The sequence below is a fragment of the Adiantum capillus-veneris genome, chromosome 21 (assembly GCF_014529385.1).
Source record: "Adiantum capillus-veneris isolate H3 chromosome 21, ASM1452938v2, whole genome shotgun sequence".
NCBI lineage: Eukaryota > Viridiplantae > Streptophyta > Polypodiopsida > Polypodiales > Pteridaceae > Adiantum > Adiantum capillus-veneris.
Window position 1 is genome coordinate 92,208,752 of NC_140951.1, and position 20,250 is coordinate 92,229,001.

At 43.4% G+C, this 20,250-nt stretch overlaps 1 protein-coding gene across 1 annotated transcript in view; it reads left to right on the top strand.

Moving 5' to 3' along the window:
* Nucleotides 1-1,523: 1,523 nt before the first annotated feature.
* Nucleotides 1,524-20,250, top strand: part of LOC147431355 (mitochondrial import receptor subunit TOM40-1-like) — a 28,801-nt gene continuing 10,074 nt past the window's right edge. Inside the window, exons 1-3 of the mRNA XM_086493956.1 lie at nt 1,524-1,605; nt 1,701-1,760; nt 1,838-2,091. Of these exons, the coding sequence (XP_086350082.1) occupies nt 1,905-2,091 (187 nt within the window). The 5' untranslated portion in view covers nt 1,524-1,605; nt 1,701-1,760; nt 1,838-1,904. The remainder of the gene's footprint in view (nt 1,606-1,700; nt 1,761-1,837; nt 2,092-20,250) is intronic.

The following is a 20,250-nucleotide window of genomic DNA, read 5'->3' on the forward strand; positions in this document are numbered from 1 at the left end:
TTAACACTTGTAGTGCCTATCCGCCTCTAAATGACTGCAATAGTAAGGTGTGTTTTCCAACCATTTACAGGCAGTCCTCCAATGATGACTCATAAACTTGGTCATAATTCCTTGCAAAATTGTCGAGTAATCAACAATGTTACGAACAACCAACTTGGTCAACTTTAGAGATTGAATAGGAAATTGAATTAATTTTACAAAGTTTACTCAATTTGTCTATAAGCACCCAAACCGAGCCATGACCTCTTACGGCGATTGGTAGACCTACAATAAATCTTATAGAGATACTACAGCTACAATGCAAAATGCTTCATAAGCTATCAATTTCATGCTGCTCCAAATCTCCTCCAAATCTGCCTTTGCTAAACACTAGGGCCCATTACACGTAGTGTACATGCATCTAGCAAAAATGTATCTGAGCTTGCATTTTCATGACTGTAGTTGCCAATGCTTAGGGCAGATGGTATGCTCATAGCACACATGGAACAAGAGGGTAAATAGCTCTACGAAAAAAATAAAAACTTTCCACGACAATCACTTGAAAGCATTGCTAAAATGTTTGAACCATAATAGAATGTGAAACATAAATCACATCTAGCTACAAACAATGAAACATTTTCATTAAAAATACATAGCCTTGCTATATGCGTAAACAACCATCCGTGAATGTTGATGCAAACAACAGAGCAAAGCTTGAGCCTTAGACAACATCTAATTGCATGTCAGTCTTTGATTTCACTTCTCCTATTTTGCAAGTATTATTATTTGCTCAATGAAATGGAGATCAATGACAATTAATTTACTACAACCCTTGAGTCTCGGCTCGTGAAAGGGAACATTGCATGGTGGAGATTGTGGAGAGCGAGACTACAAAGATTTGAGCTGTACCATGTGATGGCAAGGGTAATGAGGAGAAGGAATTCTCTAGAATTGGAAATTGAGAAATATGTTGTGTGAAAACGCAAAACCGTGCTACACTTCTATTAGTACTTTGAAAAAGTGACATATTAGGCTATATCTATGGAGGAGATCATCTCTCCTTATTTTAAGCACAATTTCCCCAATGAAAAGCCATGAAGCGCATGAGTTTCTCTCCATTAAATTGGAAATTGAGAAATATGTTGTGTGAAAACAAAAACCTTGCTACACTGCTATTAGTACTTTGAAAAAGTGACGTATTAGGCTATATCTATGGAGGAGATCTTCTCTCCTTATTTTGAGCACAATCTCCCCAATGAAAATCCATGAAGCCCATGAATTTCTCTCCATTAAGTTAAAATCTCTTCTTCCAAGCGCCAGTGAGGGAGGACCCCCCCCCTCCGCCCATACGACTCAGGTCTAACTTATGACCATTTGAGTCCAATCTTGGGAAAAATGATTCGTGAGAGACGAATGTCCGGTGAGAAGAAATACAGGTGTGAAGCCAGTGTCTTCAGACCAAAAGGCAATGGCATAACAGGGTTTGGGGTTTTGCTTGACGGCGGGACCTGCGTACACCACAGTCACGCTCTCTAGGGTTTTGGCCATCGTGTCTGATCTCATCGTCATCTCTAACCCGTCAAGATCGTTATCAAGTCACCACGATTTCGATCTTCGCCTGCACTTGTGAGTTTCTGTGCTTTTGCGAGCTACATTGTGCAGCTACGCAGAGTTTGAATTCCGATCGTCTGTAACATACAGTATCCATACATTTTTTACAGGTCGACGCTTTGACGGCATGCTTTTTGATGTGGGTGAGCTCGAAATAGCTGTACATGCAGGTCCTATTCTTTCAGCAGCTTGACTTTTGCTCGTCAGAATCTCTAGCTTTGTATCTGAATGTTTTTTGTTGTCTCAGACATGATATGCAATTGACTCCTGACTAAGTCCGGACGAACAGTGTTTCTATTCAGCAAGCATCTAAAATGGGAGGAACTATCAGCTTTGCTGCTGCACCTCCTCCTCCGATTCCTGCCAATGCTCCTCCTCCTCCTTTACAGGCTACACCAACACCAGAGGAAAGTGAAAAGCCAGAGAAGCCATCTGGAGAAGTAGATTGGCTCAATCTTCCATGTCCCATTAGTTATGATGAATTGCAGCGAGAAGCAATGAGTAAGGTTTTGTTGTTGTTTTGGATTTCTGCCTACAGATCTTCTTGCTTACATTGTCAGCTCAAATTTCTAGGTAGTTTTAAGTTCGGGGTTACCATTTCTCATCTTTTCTACTCATATTGTGATACTAAGCTCAAGCATGGAAGTTGTTAATTTGGACCTAGCTTTGTACGTAAACTTTATTTTATGTGAAATGTCATGTGTGTAAGGAGGTAACTTGAAGGGGAATGTGTAGTGTGACAGGGTTGTTTATTTTCATTGGATCCCTTGGATGGAAATGAACTTTATATTGTTATAACATGATTAGGAATTGAGTTTTTCACCTCATGATCCCGCTTGATGTCCTAAATTTATATTTGTGAATTGCAGTCATTATGATTTTTTCCATATCTATATTACCTTTTTTTAAATGGCATGGGAGTCTTGCTTACAGTGACCTGATTTTTCTGATAGAGGAGTTCAAAATTGTTGTTGGTGGAAGAAATTTTTATTAACGTATGCTATAACATACAGTATTTTAGCCTTGAGTTCATATAAGGCAAGTGAGCTTCAACCTTACTCATTATCTTTGCTGCATCTACGAGCTGTAATTGTCTTCTTTGCTATTCACAAGCTACTTAGATCTTTTGTGACTGTTCCCTTTTGCCAAGCGAAGATGCGTTTTAGAGCTGTTTGATTGTTTCCTTTTTGTTGATTATGGATGGAGCAAGTTCAGTGGATGATGGAGGCTCACTTACACTTTTGGATTGTTCAGAGACATCACAAACTCTTTCTATTCAATGTTCTCATTGATTGTGAGGCTTCATATGGCTAAGTTCATAATTACATGTATCTTAAAAAACCATGACAGTTTGGTCATTTGATTCTATACTTACATAAAAAATAATGATTTTTATCTAATTTTGTGATTAAGTTCTCTGGTCTTTCTATCGGCAAAGATATGATAAGTGGGTTTACATTGAGTAAGATTGTTTGGTTCGAGGGAGTCACTTTCATAGTTTATTATAACACGTTCATGCTCTTTGTTGATCTAATCCAAGTGAGTGTGCCCAAGGGAGATTGTAGAATCTTGCCTGTTTGTGGAAATGCTAGAAGGTGATTTGCTGTCCGAGAGATCATTAAATTTATGGGAACATTTTCAAAGCATTGGGGTGACATTCAAAGGCTGGTATGGCCTCTTGTCTAGCCATAAGATGGGTACCCAAGTGGTGCAGTTTTGTGAAAGAAAGGAACCACATCATGGTAAGGAGGTTAAGAGGGATTCTTGAAGGTTCCACTACTCTCACTATGGTCCCTTCGCGCGATCGGTCAATGAAACACAAAAAGCGTGCGAGACGAGTGACCAGCCCGGAGCTATCCTAAAGAAGGTGAGAAAATGTTATCCTTGCTGATCATGCTTGTTGTGTTGTCCCATCGACATAGCGTCTTGCCATAAAGATGGACGCCCATGACTATAAAGATGTCTTGTAGTGTATTGAAAGAGAAATTTCAAGATTGGTAGGGACGGTAGAGAGACCTTACTATTGTCATTTCCCAAGGTTCCATGGGTAGCCTTGCTAGTGGTTGTGCCTCAAAGGCGCACAACCTCCACCCCTCAGTATTACTAAATGCGAGTCACCCTTCCTCTTGCACCGAAATGGCAAAACAGTCTTCCTCCATGATACATGTTGCGATTGCATTCAATACCTCTAGATGCATGAAAACAACCATCCACACCGAGATGTGAAGCTCATAAGGAATGTGCCAAACTAATTTAAGGGCACATCATGAATGTCCCATAGTATGCCCATCACTCATACCTTGCTCATGTATCCCAAGGTCCCTCTAGTAGCCTTGCTAGTGGTTGTGCTTGACAGGCTCACAACCTCCACCACCCTCTTGATTGCTAAGTGCGAGTCATCTTTCCTTTTGCACCACAAAGAAAAAATAGTCTTCCTTTGCGATACATGTTGTGATTGAATTTTAACACCTCTAGATATAGGAAAGCATTCATTCACACTGAGATGGTAAGCTCAGAAGGAATGTGCCATTCTGATGTGAGGGCGTTGTGTCACAAGACGAGCACCACGTGCCAATAGAAAAGAATTGACTAAACAAACTTTTAGTACTTCAATAACAACTGAACTGAGAGAGAGACGACACGCGACACGAAGTGGCGGAATTCCATCCCAGAGAGTATTGGCCCCAAACCTTGGTGTCCCTTTCGGTATTTCTTTATAATGCATCAACACAGTACAAGCCGGTACTCCAGACTCTGCACCTTCTCCAGGAAGCATGCCCGAGAATGAGCCCATGGCCTCATATTTAAAGGCCCTAGGCCCTAAAAGCAGTTTACATGAAAAGCCTTCAAACTCAAAAGCTTCTGGTCCAAAAGCAATGCCAAAAAGCTGCCATCATAAATCACAAAAATCCGTACAACTGCCACGTCAACAATCAGCGCAAAACGTGGAAATCCGTACAGTGCCAAGTCATCACGTTAGCAGAAAATCCGGAGCATTCATACAACTGCCACCTTATCAGCTTTTGCGTAATTCTTGGTGTGTGTGTGTGGATCTTGCATCATTCTTGTCATGCCAAGGCATGCCCAAGAGAACTTTCCCAACTTCATAATGTGGAAATCGGCTTCTCTATGATAATCTTGAATAGTCACTGGAAGAGCACCAATCAGCGGTACCACTTTCTGAGTTTGCCCTGTGGCTAGCTCAGCTTCAATTTCTCCACCCTCTGCATCATAATCAAAGTGCATTTGCTTCAAGAATTGTGGATGGATGAAGTTCTTTGTAGCTCCTGGGTCATAGAAAATTACGGCTTTCAAACTGTTGACTTTGCCGTATGCTCGACACAATTCGTTTGTACTTTCAAGGTGTATGCCACAGATGTCAAGTACTAATCCAATGGCCGGTTTAGCTCATTTGGCTGGAGATGGTTCTTGGTTTCTGTCGACTGTCGGCGTGGGCGTCGGCTTCGTTGGTCTGTCAGTGCGTTGCAGACAACCAAAATAGTCATGTCCTATTTGAAAGCATCCAAAACATCGGCCTTCTTGTAGTAAGGTATGTCGTTGTTGAGGTGGCAAACGGCGCCTTTGCGGTTGGCTTTCACGAGACTCGAGAATTTGTTCTTTGTTGGCGAGAGTTGTGGTTAGTGGCCGGAGGTTCTTTTGTGGTAAACTCTAGCTTTCCCTTCATCAGTTTGTAGCCAACCGCAGCATGGTCCATAAGCTCTTGCATGGTAGAGACTTGCTTGGAAAGACAATATTCCTGCAATGGTGATGGTAGTCCAATGGTGTAGCGCCCGCACTGGTCCTCCAAGGAAATGAACTTCAAGGACACTAGAAGGTACACGTCGAGAAACCTTTGGTTATAGTCGTCCATGCTTTCGATGGCAAGTATTTTCAAGTTGCCCCACTCTGCCAAAAATTCGGACTTCAAACATAGAAGTCATGTAACTGCGTGCGAAAACTGTTTTGAAAGCTTGCCAAGTCCTTGGAGCATGAGGTTGTGTCGCGATTGAACTCCACCATTGCATAGCATTATCTATGAGAAATTATTCTGCTCGAGAACTCTTGGGTTCTTCTGTATAGTTTCCCAAAGCATAGATGTTGTTGAATTGCTGTAGGAACTGCAATGCTTTCTTTCGATCTTTCACCTCGAAAAAAGTGAAAAATTTGACTCTCGTGCCGCCATTGCATAGCATTATCTTTAAGAAATCCTGTTGCTCGAGAAATCTTGGGTTCTTTTGTATAATTCACCAAAGCATAGATGATGTTGAATTGTTGTAGGAACTGCAATGCTTTCTTCCGATCTTTCATCCCGAAAAAACTTAAAAGTGAAAAATTTGACTGTCTTTGGAGTGGTTAGGCACATATCCTGGGTATGGATAATAAGGGTATCCATATGGGCTCCAACCGTTGTAGCCTAGTGGCAGTGGTGGTGGGGGCAATGGCGGAAGGTTGCTGGTTGGAAGCTCTCCTACTTTCTGGTGCCGGAGGAGGAGGTACCACCTGTGGCATTAGAGGGGGTAACATGTAATTTAAAAATTGTTGAAAACTTTGCAGCATCGGAAGATTTTGCTGAGGATGCTGCGAAAGAATATCGTGAAGCTCGTTGATAAGAAACTGCAAATATTCTACCTAATCCATGAACGCTATGTCTTGGGTTCTTTATGGCTTATGCCCTAGAAGACTTGAGCGGTGAAGATGGGAGCGCGCCCGATGCGCGATGAAGTAAGGATGGGAGTGGCTAATAACTATGGGATCGGAGCACGAAGTTAAAATTTCCAATGAGCTTTGGAAGTGCGATCTTGCTCTGTTTGCTCTTTGGTAGGACCGATATGCTTTCAGAAAAGCACACGCTTGATGCTCTGATACCACTGTCACAAGACGGGCACCACGTGCCAATAGAAAAGAACAGACTTTTAGCACTTCAATAACAACTGAACCGAGAGAGAGAGACGACAAGCGACACGGAGTGGCGGAATTCCACCCCAGAGAGTATTGGCCCCAAACCTTGGCGCCCCTTTCGGTATTTCTTTATATTTCATCAACACAGTACAAGCTGGTACTCTAGACTCTGCACCTTCTCCAGGAAGCATGCCCGAGAATGAGCCCACGGCCTCATATTTAAAGGCCCTAGGCCCCAAAAGTAGTTTACATGAAAAGCCTTCAAACTCAAAAGCTTTTGGTCCAAAAGCAATGTCAAAAAGCTACCAGCGTAAATCACGGAATTCTGTACAACTGCCATGTAAGAGTCAACGCAAAATCCAGAAATCCGTACAGTGCCACGTCATCATGCCAGCGAAAATCCGGAGCGTCCGTACAGCTGCCACATCATTAGCTTTTGCGTAATTCTTGGTGTGCGTGTGTAAGGTGCAACGGAAGTGAATGTTGAACTTTGCTCAAGATGAGTGCTGCGAACTGTGCTGAAGGGTTCCTTTTACTTACGGAAGGGAGAGCCTTCAGTTCCCTTAGTGAGAGAGTGCAATGGACACAAACAAAGTGGTGAACACTGTGAATGAAGGTGCTGAGATCGAGAGATAGAGAGAGAAGAATACGACACCAGAATGTTGTCAAACCCTCCTCCGAAGGCCCCACTCTCTATGGCGAGAGATTGCACAAATCTCTACAATGCTTAGACTTGCTGATGATGTCGACGACGATGAGGACGACGACGAGATGGGCTGAAATCTGAAAATGCTAAGGAAGAGGCTTCAGTTCCCTTAGTGAGAGAGTGCAATGGACACAAACAAAGCGGTGAACACTGTGAATCAAGGTGCTGAGACCGAGAGATAGAGAGAGAAGAATACGACACCAGAATGTTGTCAAACCCTCCTCCGAAGGCCCCACTCTCTATGGCGAGAGTGGTCTACTATTGATTGCACAAATCTCTACAATGCTTGGACTTGCCGATGATGTCGATGACGATGAGGACGACGACGAGATGGGCTGAAATCTGAAAATGCTAAGGGCTGAAATCTGCAAATCTTCATTTGCTGAATTCTGACTCTATGTCAGCGACACTGTCGCTGGCGACGATGCGACGAGGACGCGCTGAAAACGCAGATGCTGAAATCTGCGTTTTCTGGGCTGAATCTGCAAAGTACGTTGGATCTGATTGTGCGGCCGAGAACTGTTGCGGGAAGGTGAGATCTGCGATGTTCGGGACTTCTTCTGCGATGTTTGATTGCTGAAAATTGAAAACGCTGACGCTTCTTGGTGTTCCGTCACGGTGAATTTGCAAAACGCTATGCTGATGCAAAAACGCTAGGGCTGAAAACTGTAAGTGTTAGGTGTAGCGGAATGAATGTTGTATTTTCTCAAGATTATTGATCTTTATTGCTCAAGGTTCCTTTTAGTTCTTAGTGAAAGAGAGAGCTTTCCGTCTTGTAGAGTGCTGTGGTCATGAACAAAGTGGGTGGATACTGTGCGTGCAAGTGAATGAGACTGAGAGAAGGAGAGAGAAGAGATACGACACCGAGAGGTTGTAAAACCCTCCTCCGAAGGCCCCACTCTCGTCGGCGAGAGTGGTCTACTTTGATTGCACAAAGGTGTACAATGCGAATGCAATGGACTGATGCAATGGAACTATGCCGATGACGATGACGGTGACGACGACGACTTGATGGCTGAAATCTGAGGTCTTCTAATTGCTGATTTCGGGACTGTTTCGGTGGCTGAAAATGATTGTTTTCTTTCTGTGGTTATGGCTGAAAATGATCTCTTCCTTCGGGGTTTATGCTGCAGATGAAAACGCTGATGCTTTGTACCTACTGAGCTGCGTTTTAGGGCAGATCTGCACCTGCTGAAAACGCTGTCAATGATGAGGAACACCTGCTGAAAAACGCTGGTCTAGAGGGCTGAAATCGTTGATGATCTGCTGGAAAAAACGTTGGGATGGGCAGCAAGGTCTAGCGTTAGTGCTTGATGAGAAAACGCTTAAGTGACTTGCTATGATGGGGCTGATCTGCATGTGGTAAAAACGCCAGGCAAGGTTGGTTGTTGGCGATGCTGGATCTAGGGACTGGGGGAGGAAACGCCAGGCATGGGAGGTGGATGGCGATGGGTCATAAGGGGGGGTCCTGCGGAGAAGTTGCCTGTTGAGCGGGAAGCTCCTGCTGCCTCTTCTGCCATTTAGTGCTAACTTGGGTTTGCTTATATAGAAACTTAGCAAAATTGCCCTACCTACTTTTGTAGGAAAGTCACTTAAAAATAATAAGTGAAAATCTGAATAAATAGGAAAATAGGCTAAATGCATTGGAAAATTCCCCTAACTGATACGAATGGATTCTGACGGGAATTCCGATGATCATGCTGTGTTCAACCGGAGGATATGCATCTATGCTAAGTGACTGGACATGCACGGTCTGCAAATAGACTCACAAAAGTGCCCGATCACTGCTAATCTAGACTTGACTTGGCTGACGGGAACCCTGCTATGGTGTAGCTTGTCCACGGACACATAGGGTTGGGATGTGTCACGTGACAGTAATAGACTTGGACACTCCAAGTTAAGAATCTACCGCAATAGCACAAATAACCACTTCAAAACAATTCACAGTTCACAGTTGATTCGACTCTGGCCCGATGGAGTTTCGTGCCTAGAGATATTGGCCCCAAAGTCTCGCGCCCTTTCGGTATTTCGTTTTATATTCATCCGTGTTCAAAGTACAAGAGTGCAGACAGGTGCTTACACATAGATTCTGCGTCCAGACGCACTGAGTTGTGAGTGGCCTACCCACTTATTTAAAGATTAGAAGGGGTGCTAAAAGCAGAGCCCCAAAAGCTTCAAAAGCTGTCCCAAAGCTGAAAATCAAAAGCTTAAGAAATAAAGCAGTTTGAACTGTCATATGCTTCATAAAATAGCAATTCTTTTAAAAAGCTTTTCCCAACTTGTGTATGCTTTTTTTAAGCCAGAAGTTACGTAGCCAAAATCTGTCCCAGCTTTTCATAAATTGCGAGGGTCCGTACAGGCTGCCACGTGGCATCTGTTAGGGTTTCCTACTGACACGTCAACCCTTAGGGTTTCCCGCCAGCATACCGATCTGCTACCCACTGGATGGGGTGTGTCTAGGGTTGTGCCACGTTTCACAAAGTGATGACGAGGCTATTGATAGCAGAAATCCTAATTTTTGCCAAAAACCGTAATTTCTACCAGAAACCCTAAAATTTTTGCAATTCCTAATTTTTGCTAGAAACCCTAATTTTTGGAAATCGCGGAGGTGGAAAAAAAATTAAAATAAAAAAAATTTTGTTTTTTTTTGGACGACGCAAATCCTTGCTTTTTGGCTTTGCAAGGAAATTGGAAGAGAGATAAAGAGAGAATATGCTTTAGTTTTTTACTCTCATTGAGAGAGAGAATCTGCTTTTGCTTTCAAGCTTTTGGGGCTCTGCTTTTGGGCATCCCTTGTAACATTTAAATATGCGGTGAGGGCCTCACTTCTCAGAGCATCTGGATGCAGAGTCTGAGAGTGAAACCCTAACCGCTCTTTGTATTCTGACATTGATTTTAATATATAAAGAAATACCGAAAGAGGCGCCAGTCTTTGGGGCCAATATCTCTAGGCACGGAACTCCGTCGGGCCAGTGTAAATCTATTGTGATATGTGAATTGTTTTGAAGTGGTTATTTGGTGCTGTCGTGATTGATTCTTGACTTGGAGTGTTCAAGTCTGTTACACCACGTCACTGATTTGTGACATACCCCCCTCTTGAAAGCATTGTTATCGCCCTCGATTATGCCTGCAAAACAGACAGAAGCCATAAGTTGTCTTAGCAGGCACTAATTGTTAGTATCTGCGCACTAGAAACACACATCTAGCACATGTACCAATCGACAGTCACATCACAGGACATCACTAGACATCACATGACAACACATGACATTCAACATTCATTCGGATCTTAGACCATGATTTATCGGCAATGCAGTTAGCAATCGCATCTAGATCCACTCAAGACCTCATAGATGCCCGATTGACTAACCCCTATTGCAACCATGTCTATTCGAGATCAATTAGATCGAAATGCTGCAGCCATTTTGTTTATCAGTTCCTGCACTTAAAAGCAAGTCAAGAACAAATCAGTTTCATATTCCGGAATTCCATTTTATAAAGTCATTCAACAGAATACTGTCAGTTGTTAGTGTCCCTGAAGCTCAAAGAGACATCCGTGACTCTAGTATTTAAAAATCGATTCATCTGTTGACAAAGGAGCGGAGTAACTTCCCTCTTGTGCAAACCCACTGCACCAGATCTCAGACCAAGCTGAATGTCGGGTTCCATTTGGAGTAGACTATGCTAAACCATAAGTTTCAAGGTAAAGATTCACATTCCGAGGAATATCTGCTAGGTCTTCCTCCTCCATTCGCTTGCATCCATTCCGAAGTAGGTTTTGAATTTAACCAAGAATTGTCAGTTCGCTTTACCTTCTTTCTTTCTTTCTGTGCCAATTTTTGTTTTGGAACGAGTATCTGCTCGTTTTCGTCCAATTCAGATTGCATATCTAGCTTCCCATCATCGGGCACATCACCTTCAAAAGGCTTTAAGAGACTCACATGAAAAACATTGTGAATCCGGCAAGTATTCTGGCAGCTTCAGTTTAAAGGAGATATCATTTATCTTTTCGGAAAAATCAGTTAAGGTCCACACTATCTCATGCTAAGCTTTCAAAGAAGCCGCTCCTTTCCCTTTTTTTCTTTCTCGGATGAGCCTTCCCATATTGTAAGAGCACCCAATCCTTCTCCTTCAATTTCAAATCGCGACAATGGCGATCTGCTGCCTTTTTGTCTTTCTTGAAATTTCTGCAAAGCCTTCCGGACCAAGTCCCTCGTGAACTGGTCGGCTTCAAGGAAAAATCTTATCTTTCCTGCTAAGGAAGGATGGAACCTTCGTAGCAAATTCAAGAATCTCAAATGGACGGTCCCCATCAAAGAGCTAATCGTCTTTCTGTAGGCATATTCCACCAAAGGTAAAAACCTTTCCCAAGTAGTCTTTTGATCCAACATGAGAACAATTGGCTCTCGTAGGCAATGACATTGGCCTTCTTGCATTAAGACCGCATCCAGACTACGACCACAAGTATCACAATATACTTCAAACGACTTCTGCAAGTCCGACAAAGTCAAAAACTGGTCCCGTAGTCAATCTCTCTTTCAAAGTCTGAAAAGCAGTTACCTTTGTGGGTCCCCACGAGAAAGGGACTCCTTTCTGTGTTAAGATATGCAAAGGGGAAGCAGCCTCTGCAAACTTTCGAATGAACCGCCTATAGTACGAACACAATCCCAAGAAGCTTCTAACTTCATGGACATTCTTCAAATCGGGCCAATCACGGATAGTCTCTATCTTGGCCAGTTCCATCTGCACTCTTATTGCTGGCACAATGTGTCCCAAAAAGTGTATCTCTGGTAGGAAAAATTCACTTTTCTTCGCATTAATCATTAACTTGTGATCTCGAAATATCTGAAAGACTTGAAGCAGATGATCTCTATGTTCTGTCTCATTCTTGGAGGAGAAAATGATATCGTCAAAGAAAGTGTCAACAAATAGTCTGTACTCTCGAAAAATCCTGTCCATCATGCGGTTAAATGTGGGAGGAGCATTGGTTAAGCCAAAAGGCATCACCAAAAACTCAAATAATCCAAAAGTCGTCCGAAAGGCTGTCTTGTAGACGTCTCCCGGTGCGATTCGGATCTGATGATATCCACTCTTCAAATCAATCCTGCTAAAACACGAGGATCCTTGCAATCTGTCGAGTATCTCATCGATTCTAGGAATCGGAAATCTCTTCTTGGTGGTGATTTTGTTGAGAGCATAATCGATATACATTCTCCCAGATCCGTCTTTTTTTCAAAATCAACAACACAGGAGAGCAATACGGTGAAGTACTAGGTTGGACAAGACCCTTTTCCAAGAGGTCTTTGGTTCATAATCTCTTCGTTCTGGGCTCGGCTCACACGGTAAGGTGGCCGGTTCGGTGGTGTGCTTCTTGGTATCAAATCAATAGTATGATGTTCAAGACAAGCGGGTGGTAAACCGTAACTCACCTTGCGGGCCCTCGGAAAAGCAAACGGCATGAGTGTGAAGAAAATCTTGGCGTTCTTTTGTTCAGGTCAAAAACATATTCGACCTTTATCCATCGTTCAATTCTCTCCCAAATAGTGAGTAAAGAAACTAAAGTTCATCAAGTACAATCTCTGAGCCCCTGAGCCCTTCATTTGTCAAAGTCGCTTTCTCATCCGGTAGTCAGCCACGGCGTTGTTGTTGTGGTACCAAGAGATTTCAAGTAGAACGTCATAACCTTTGAAGGCAAATACGTAAAACTCCTCGTGTCCTAAACACCCCTGTCATTGCAAACGAAGTTTACCAATGCTCGGTGTAATGGCAACATCCCGTCCGGGTGCCACTCGATCTACCTCCGCCTGTGGCCTCAGCTTATCGGACGTAATTCCAAATCGAGCCCAAATCCAAAAGAAGTTGGCCTTGGCTCCTTCAAAAGAGCTTCCTGTTCTTTCCTTTTGCCCAAAAAGCGGCAAAGTGTGTACTTTCATTCATTTGATTCGGTTCAGGCCCCATGCAATGTGGAACCAGTTCTGCTTTTTATCTGCCTTTTTTGCCACGTCTCTCAGCTGCTTTGGAACTTCGTGGCCTTTCTTCATCCTGTTCATTCAGTGCCTTGTTAGGGCACTTCGCGGAGATATGCCCAATTTCCCCGCATTTAAAGCACTTTCCCTCCTTTATGTAGAGAGCCCTCTCTTGAGGAGTAAGCTTGGGTCGTGCATCCTTATCTTTCTGTTCTGGGTTGCTCTTTCTCTTTCTTCATTTTTCGAAGTCTGTTCGACTCTTTGTGTCATGATCTCATCTGTTTGGTAGGTTAGATTGCCAGAGTGAATGGCAAAACCCCGTTTCGCATGACTCATCAACTCCTAAATGGAAGTTGACTTCTGTTTTAAGCAGCGATCTCTGATCTCTGTAGGAAGACCCAAGGTAAACCGCTCAATCTGTTCCTTGAACGAGGTCTTCTTAAATGAAGAGGCGGGTAGAAAAGAGCTGCAGAATCTCTCGCAATAAGCGTCCACTGTATCTTTCTTGGTCATCCGAAGATAGTTCGAAGCAGTTCGTATATCACGTTCATACTCTCGAGTCCACCAAGAAGAAATAAAAAGCCTCTTGAATTTCAGCCATTTAACTGGAGCAGTCTTGCTTAATAGAAGCGTGGACAACCAAGTTCGAGCATTCTCCTTAAATTAAGAGGCAACTCTTCGAATCTTAGAGTGCTCTGAGTAACGCCCTCCCGCGAAATCGATGTCAAACTGTTGTACAAAAGACAAAGCCTTCGAAGCATCTCTAGAAAACGTGTCAAATTTAATTGACTGTCTACCTTCCTTAAACTCTCGGACTTTCTTGCTTTTATCTTCCAGAAAGTCATACTGGTTGGCTTTATAAAAATTCTTCTTCTTTGCATAAAAGTTGCTGTCATCAGAGTCTGAACTGTCTGTGGACAAGTCCTCTGTAGAACTGTCACTCACGGGGCGAGATTTAGACTTCTTTGCCTTTTTCTTGCCCTTTCTGAAGCTTTGCTTTTTGCCTTTTTGGTCTTCCTTCGCTCGAGTCATATGAGCTAGGAGAACTGTAAGAAGAAGAAGAAGAAGAAGAAGAAGAACTGGGTACTCCTTCAAATCGAACACGCTTCTTTAGTTTCTTTGCCTTTCCAAATGTTGACTGAGGACCCAAATAGTCAGTGCCTTTCTTCTGCTTTTTGCCGTGCTTTTTAGCTTTGTTCTGCGTGTCAAAAAGCTATGCATTTGCGCATCAACCACCTCTTCTAATTCTTTCTCTGTATACTTCTTGGGAGTAGGAGGTTTCTTGAGAGCGGGTTTTCGGGGTGGTTCTGTGGTCTTCTGCCACTGCATGTGCACCTCCTCCAAAGAGGTCTTGCTCATATATTTTGCCATTTTCGGGTACTTGGCAAAATTAAGCCTTTGTTGCTTCGCCGATCAATCGTTAGCGCTCCATCTCTCAACGCTCCGCCTGAGTAGGCCGAGGCGGGCCATACTCCTTGCCTGAATCTTCGTTGTGATCCCTTCCTGCATCTCTGGATGCAGAGGGAGTCGACTGACCTTTGCCTATAGCCATAGGTGCCGCAGAAAAAAAATTAGGGATCGGCTTTCTCGTAGAAGAGAAATGGGCGTGCTCTGATACCACTGTAACAGACTTGGACACTCCAAGTCAAGAATCTACCGCGACAACACAATTAACCACTTCAAAACAGTTCACAATTCATAATTGATTCGACACTGGCCCGACGGAGTTCCATGCCTAGAGATATTGGCCCCAAAGTCTGGCGCCCCTTTCGTATTTCTTTTTATAATAATTTGTGTTCAAAGTACAAGAGTGCAGGCAAGCACTCGCACTCAAACTCTGCGAAAGGACTCTCTCTGAGTTGTGAGTGGCCTACCCACTTATTTAAAGATTACAAGGGGTGCTAAAAGCAGAGCCCCAAAAGCTTCAAAACATGTCCCAAAAGCTGAAAATCAAAAGCTTAAGAAATAAAGCAGTTTGAACTTTCATATGCTTCATAAAATAAAGCAATTCTTTTAAAAAGCTTTTCCCAACTTGTGTATGCTTTTTTTCAGCCAGAAATTGCGTAGCCAAAATCTGTCTCAGTTTTTCGTAAATCGCAGGGGTCCGTACAGGCTACCACGTAGGGCATCTTTTAGGGTTTCCTGTTGACACGTCAGCCCTTAGGGTTTCTTGCCAGCATACTGGTCTGCTACCCACTGGATGGGGTGTGTCTAGGGTTGTGCCACGTCACTGATTTGTGACAAAAACTGTCTTGCGGCGGAAATCTGCTAACGCTAGGATTTATCTGCCGTGTTGTTGTGGAAATTGCTAACGCTAGGGCTGATCTGTTGCTTCCGCTAATGACGGTTCGGATCTGCAATGCAAAAACGTTGGAGGTTTTGTTGCAAGTGAAAACGCTAGCTGATCTTGGTCCTTGGTTGAAAACGCTAGGTTTACCGCCGGTGGGGGGTCTTGTTGAGAAGGTGCCTATTGAAGTGAAGCTCCTGCTGCTTCTTCTGCCAGAAAGTGCTAGCGCTATGTTCTTTATATACTTGCTTGTCAAATTTGCCCTACCTATTTTCCAACAAAAGTCACTTAAAAATAATAAGTGAAAAATATCAAAAAAAGGGAAAATAGGTCTATGCACTGTAAAAATGCTCCTGACGGGTTCTAATGGAAATCTGATGATCATGCCGTGTGCAACCAGAGGATATGCATCTACTCTAAGTGTCTGACCATGCACGGTTTGCGAACAGACTCACAAAAGTGCGAGAATACTTCCTAATCTAACTGAACTGAACCCATGTCATGAAGTAGCTTAAGCACACATAGGGTTAGATGTGTCACGTGACAGTGTGTGTGGTTCCTCTTTTAAATTCCTTTATGTCACTTGGGCCCCATTGGACGGGGTCCCCATAAGTTGGTAGGACTTCTTCTTCTGCTGTTGCTTACTCTTCTTAGGGTTTAGGCCTTTCGGCCGTGATCTGCAAGTTGGCTCCATTCTCTAGGGCTTGACACGTCAGCAGTTTGTGACACGTTGCATGAATGTCCCATAGTATGCGCAACACTCACACCCCTAGTAACTTTGTCTCTTTGCCTCTTTGGTCATGTATGTGATCGGGAGTGTGCGCCTTGTTCAATCATTGGTCTCAATGAATTACATCGCCCTTTGCAATACAAAGAGTTTGTGCATAATAGCTCAGTTATTACAAAGGCCCTTGCCTTGTAATTTCGATTTTTGGGAAGCAATTCATTAGGGTTATTGTGGATGGAGGCTCTGATATCAATCTGTTGGTGGGGTTCACACATGCTTGTCAAGTGTCACACATGGTTTCTAGTTTGTTTTACTTCTTTCTATTTTGCTTTTCTTCCTTTTCCCTCGAAGCTCTTAAAACTAGTAAGCAGACAAGAGCTGAAGGTTCAAGTCGATGTATGCCAGTGTGAAATGGGCCAAGGCGGTTTATGCTGAAGTAAGTTGGTAATGAAATCCGAGGTATGTGTCAAGTCAATTATAAGTTTATGTGTAAAGGGATTCAATGAGAACAAGAATTGTCCTAGGCATTTAAAATTAATGCCGAATAATTAGAGGCCTTTAAGTGGGAATTGGGACACATGAAAATAGATTATAGAAGACTTGCTTGCTTAGTCACCATTTTGGAAGCAGGGGTCCAATCGTTGATTTGATGGTTGGTTTTTGCAGAATGTGTAGGTTTATGTAGTCACGAAGCTTCTCTTAGTCATACTACAAGTCTTGGTGTCACGACCCTAACCTATAGATATAGTTGAGAGGCAACCCCTCCCAACTTATCAAAAGGTGGTCAAGAAATACCGAGAGGGGTGCCAAGGTTTGGGGCCCATACCCTTTGGGGTGGAATTCCGCCACTCCTTGTTGCGTGTCGTCTCTCTCTCTCTCTCTCTCTCTCTCAGTTCAGTTGTTATTGAAGTGCTAAAAGTCTGTTCAGTCTGTTCTTTTCTATTGGCACGTGGTGCCCATCTTGTGACAGTGGTATTAGAGCATTAGGCGCATGCTTTTCTAAAAGCATACCGGTCCTATCAAAGAGCAGACATAGCAAACTGGCGCTTTCAAAAGTCTATTGGAATTTTAGTATCTTCGGGTCTCGACCCTTGACTTATTAGCCACTCCCACCCTTCATACATCGTGCATCGGGCGCGCTCCCGTCTTCATGGCTCATGTCTTACAGGGCATAAGCCAAAAAGATCACTTGCAAGAGAAGGATCCAAGATTTGTTTCGAGTCACTGTTTTTCTCAAATGCAGTGCCATGCAGATGTTGATGTCTATAGCCACCAATCTGCACACTCCAAGGACTTGGCAAGCTTTCAAGAAAATTTTTGCCCGAAGTTGTATGGTTTTTGACATCTTCCTTCGAAGTGCAACTTCTGGCAGTTTGGGGTATCTTGAAATGCCTGCCATGGAAAACCTAGCAGATTGTAACTTGAAATTTCTCGACATCTCTCAGTAGGCGTCTCTTTTCGAGTTGATAACCTTGGAGGTCTGGTGTAACTGCTATGTCTTGGGACGACCACCAACGCCACAAGAACACTGTCTGTCCAAGAGCTGTGGACCATGCTATAGTCGGCTACGACCTTATGAAAGGAATCTTACCCTAATTTTTGGTGCAGGTTTCATGATGGAAATTCAGTCAACTTTTCGAGCTCGGCTAATGTCGAGATTGCTTTTTAAGTTTGAATTTTGTTTGAGAACTTGTTTGGTGATTCTGTTTGAAATGGATGGTATCTGTTTTAAACTTGTCTTGGTGCCGATTTGAATTGTCTGACTTTGGTTTTATTACCGGTTTCAATGAATGGTGATTTTTACTCTCGGCCGGAGTAGTGAGAAATAATGTTTGAGAATGCTTGTTCATACTCGTGGCCCGGACCCTTGTGGTTATTTGTGGGGTGAGTATTGAATGATTAAAAAGTGTTGTTTTTACTCATGGTCGGACCCTTGTGGTTATTTGCCATAGGGGGGGGGGTGTCACAAAGTGATGACGTGGCAGACAGCAGAAACCCTAATTTCTGCCAGAAACCCTGAAATTCCTGCAAACCCTAATTTTTGCCAAAAACCCTAAATTCCGGAAATCGCGGAGGCGGATTATTATTATTATTATTTTTTTTTTGGAAAATGATGAGCGACGCGAATTTTGCTTTTTCTTTTTTTTTATAAAAAAAAGAGAAAAGACTCTCTAAGAGAGAGAGAGAACTGATGCTTTTGATTTTAAAAGCTTTTGGGGCTCTGCTTTTGGGCATCCCTTGTAACCTTTAAATTAGTGGTGAGGGCCTCACTTCTCAGAGCATTTGGACGCAGAGTCTGAGAGTGAAACCCTAACCGCTCTCTTGTACTTTGATGATTGATTAATATAAAAAGAAATACCGAAAGGGGCGCCAGTCTTTGGGGCCAATATCTCCAGGCACGGAACTCCGCCGGGCCAGTGCAAATCTATTGTGATCTTGAATTGTTTTGAAGTGGTTATTTGGTGCTGTCGCGGTTGATTCTTGACTTGGAGTGTCCAAGTCTGTTACAGTGGTATCAGAGCCCGGCCGATTTCTCTTCTACGGGAAATCCGATCCCCGAATTTTTTTTTTCCGCGGCACCTATGGCTTCAGGCAATGATCAGTCGACTCCTTCTGCATCTGGAGATGCGGGCTGGGATCACAACGAAGATTCAGGCGGAGAGTATGGCCCGCCTTGGCCTACTTAGGCGGAGCGGCGAGAGAGAGCAAAATATATGAACCAAACCTCTTTGAAAGAGGTACAGATGGAGTGGCAGAGAATCACAACACCACTCCCGAAACCCGCTCTCAAGAAACCTTCTGCCTCCAAGAAATATACGGAGAAGGAACTAGAGAATGTGGTTGATGCACTGATTGCTCAGCTATTTGACACGCAAAAGAAAGCCAAAAAGCACGGCAAAAAGCAGAAGAAAGGAACTGACTTCCCGGGATATTTGGGTCGTCAGTCGACATTTGACAAGGCAAAGAAATTGAAGAAGCGCGTCAAGTTTGAAGACCTACCCAGTTCTTCTTCTTCTTCTTCTGACAGTTCTTCTAGCTCCTCGGATTCGAGCGAAGAAGACAGAAAAGGTAAAAAGCGAAGCTAGAAGCAACGCTTTGGAAAGGGCAAGAGAAAGGCAAAAAAGGCTGAATCTCGCCGAGAGACTGACAGTTCTACAGAGGCTCGTCTACAGACAGCTCAGATTCTGATGACGGAAAGTTTTATGCGAACAAGAAGAATTTTTACAAAGCCAACGAGTATGACTTTCTCGAAGATAAAAGCAAGAAAGTCCGAGAGTTTAAGGAAGGTGGCCACTCGATCAAGTTTGATACTTACATCTTGTCACAGTTCCACTTCGAGATTGTCCATGTGCAGGGACAGAAGAATGTGGTGGCAGATGCTCTCGGAAACCGTTGGTTCTGGCTATTTCCGCGATACATCATAGGAGCTTCGAGGATATGGTCGATCAGTGCGCCACAGATACAAATTTTGCAGATATTTTCACACGGATACGGGATGGGGAGACAGTAGCTGGATACTCCCTTCGGGAAGGCTACTTGATGAAAAAGACTATGTTGTGCGTTACACAGCCGTTGAGGGAAAAGGTTATGACTGATTGCCACTGTCCACCTTTTACGGGTCACCGCGGCATTGCTACCACCATGAAAGGGGTAGAGAGAGATTTCTTTTGGCGGAGACTTAAGAAGGATGTGGAAGAGTTTGTGCGTAGTTGCTTGGTATGCCAGAAGGTCAAGTTTGACAGGCATAAGGCACAGGGATTGTTACAGCCTTTACCCATACCCACCCGCCCCTGGGAAAATATTGAAATGGATTTCATTTTTTTTGATCTCCCGAGAATACAGAATGATCACGATGATTTTCCGATTACATGGCACGATTGTCTCCGACAAAGACCCCAGATTTATGAGTTTGTTTTGGAAGGCAATTTGGGAGAACATTGGCACGCGGTTGCAGTTCTCGTCATCGTTCCACTTGTAGACTGACGGGCAATTTGAGATTGCCAATTCAGTGATTTTAGATTTATTGAAGTCTAGTATCTCGCATCAGAAGACTCAATGGGAAAAGAACTTACCT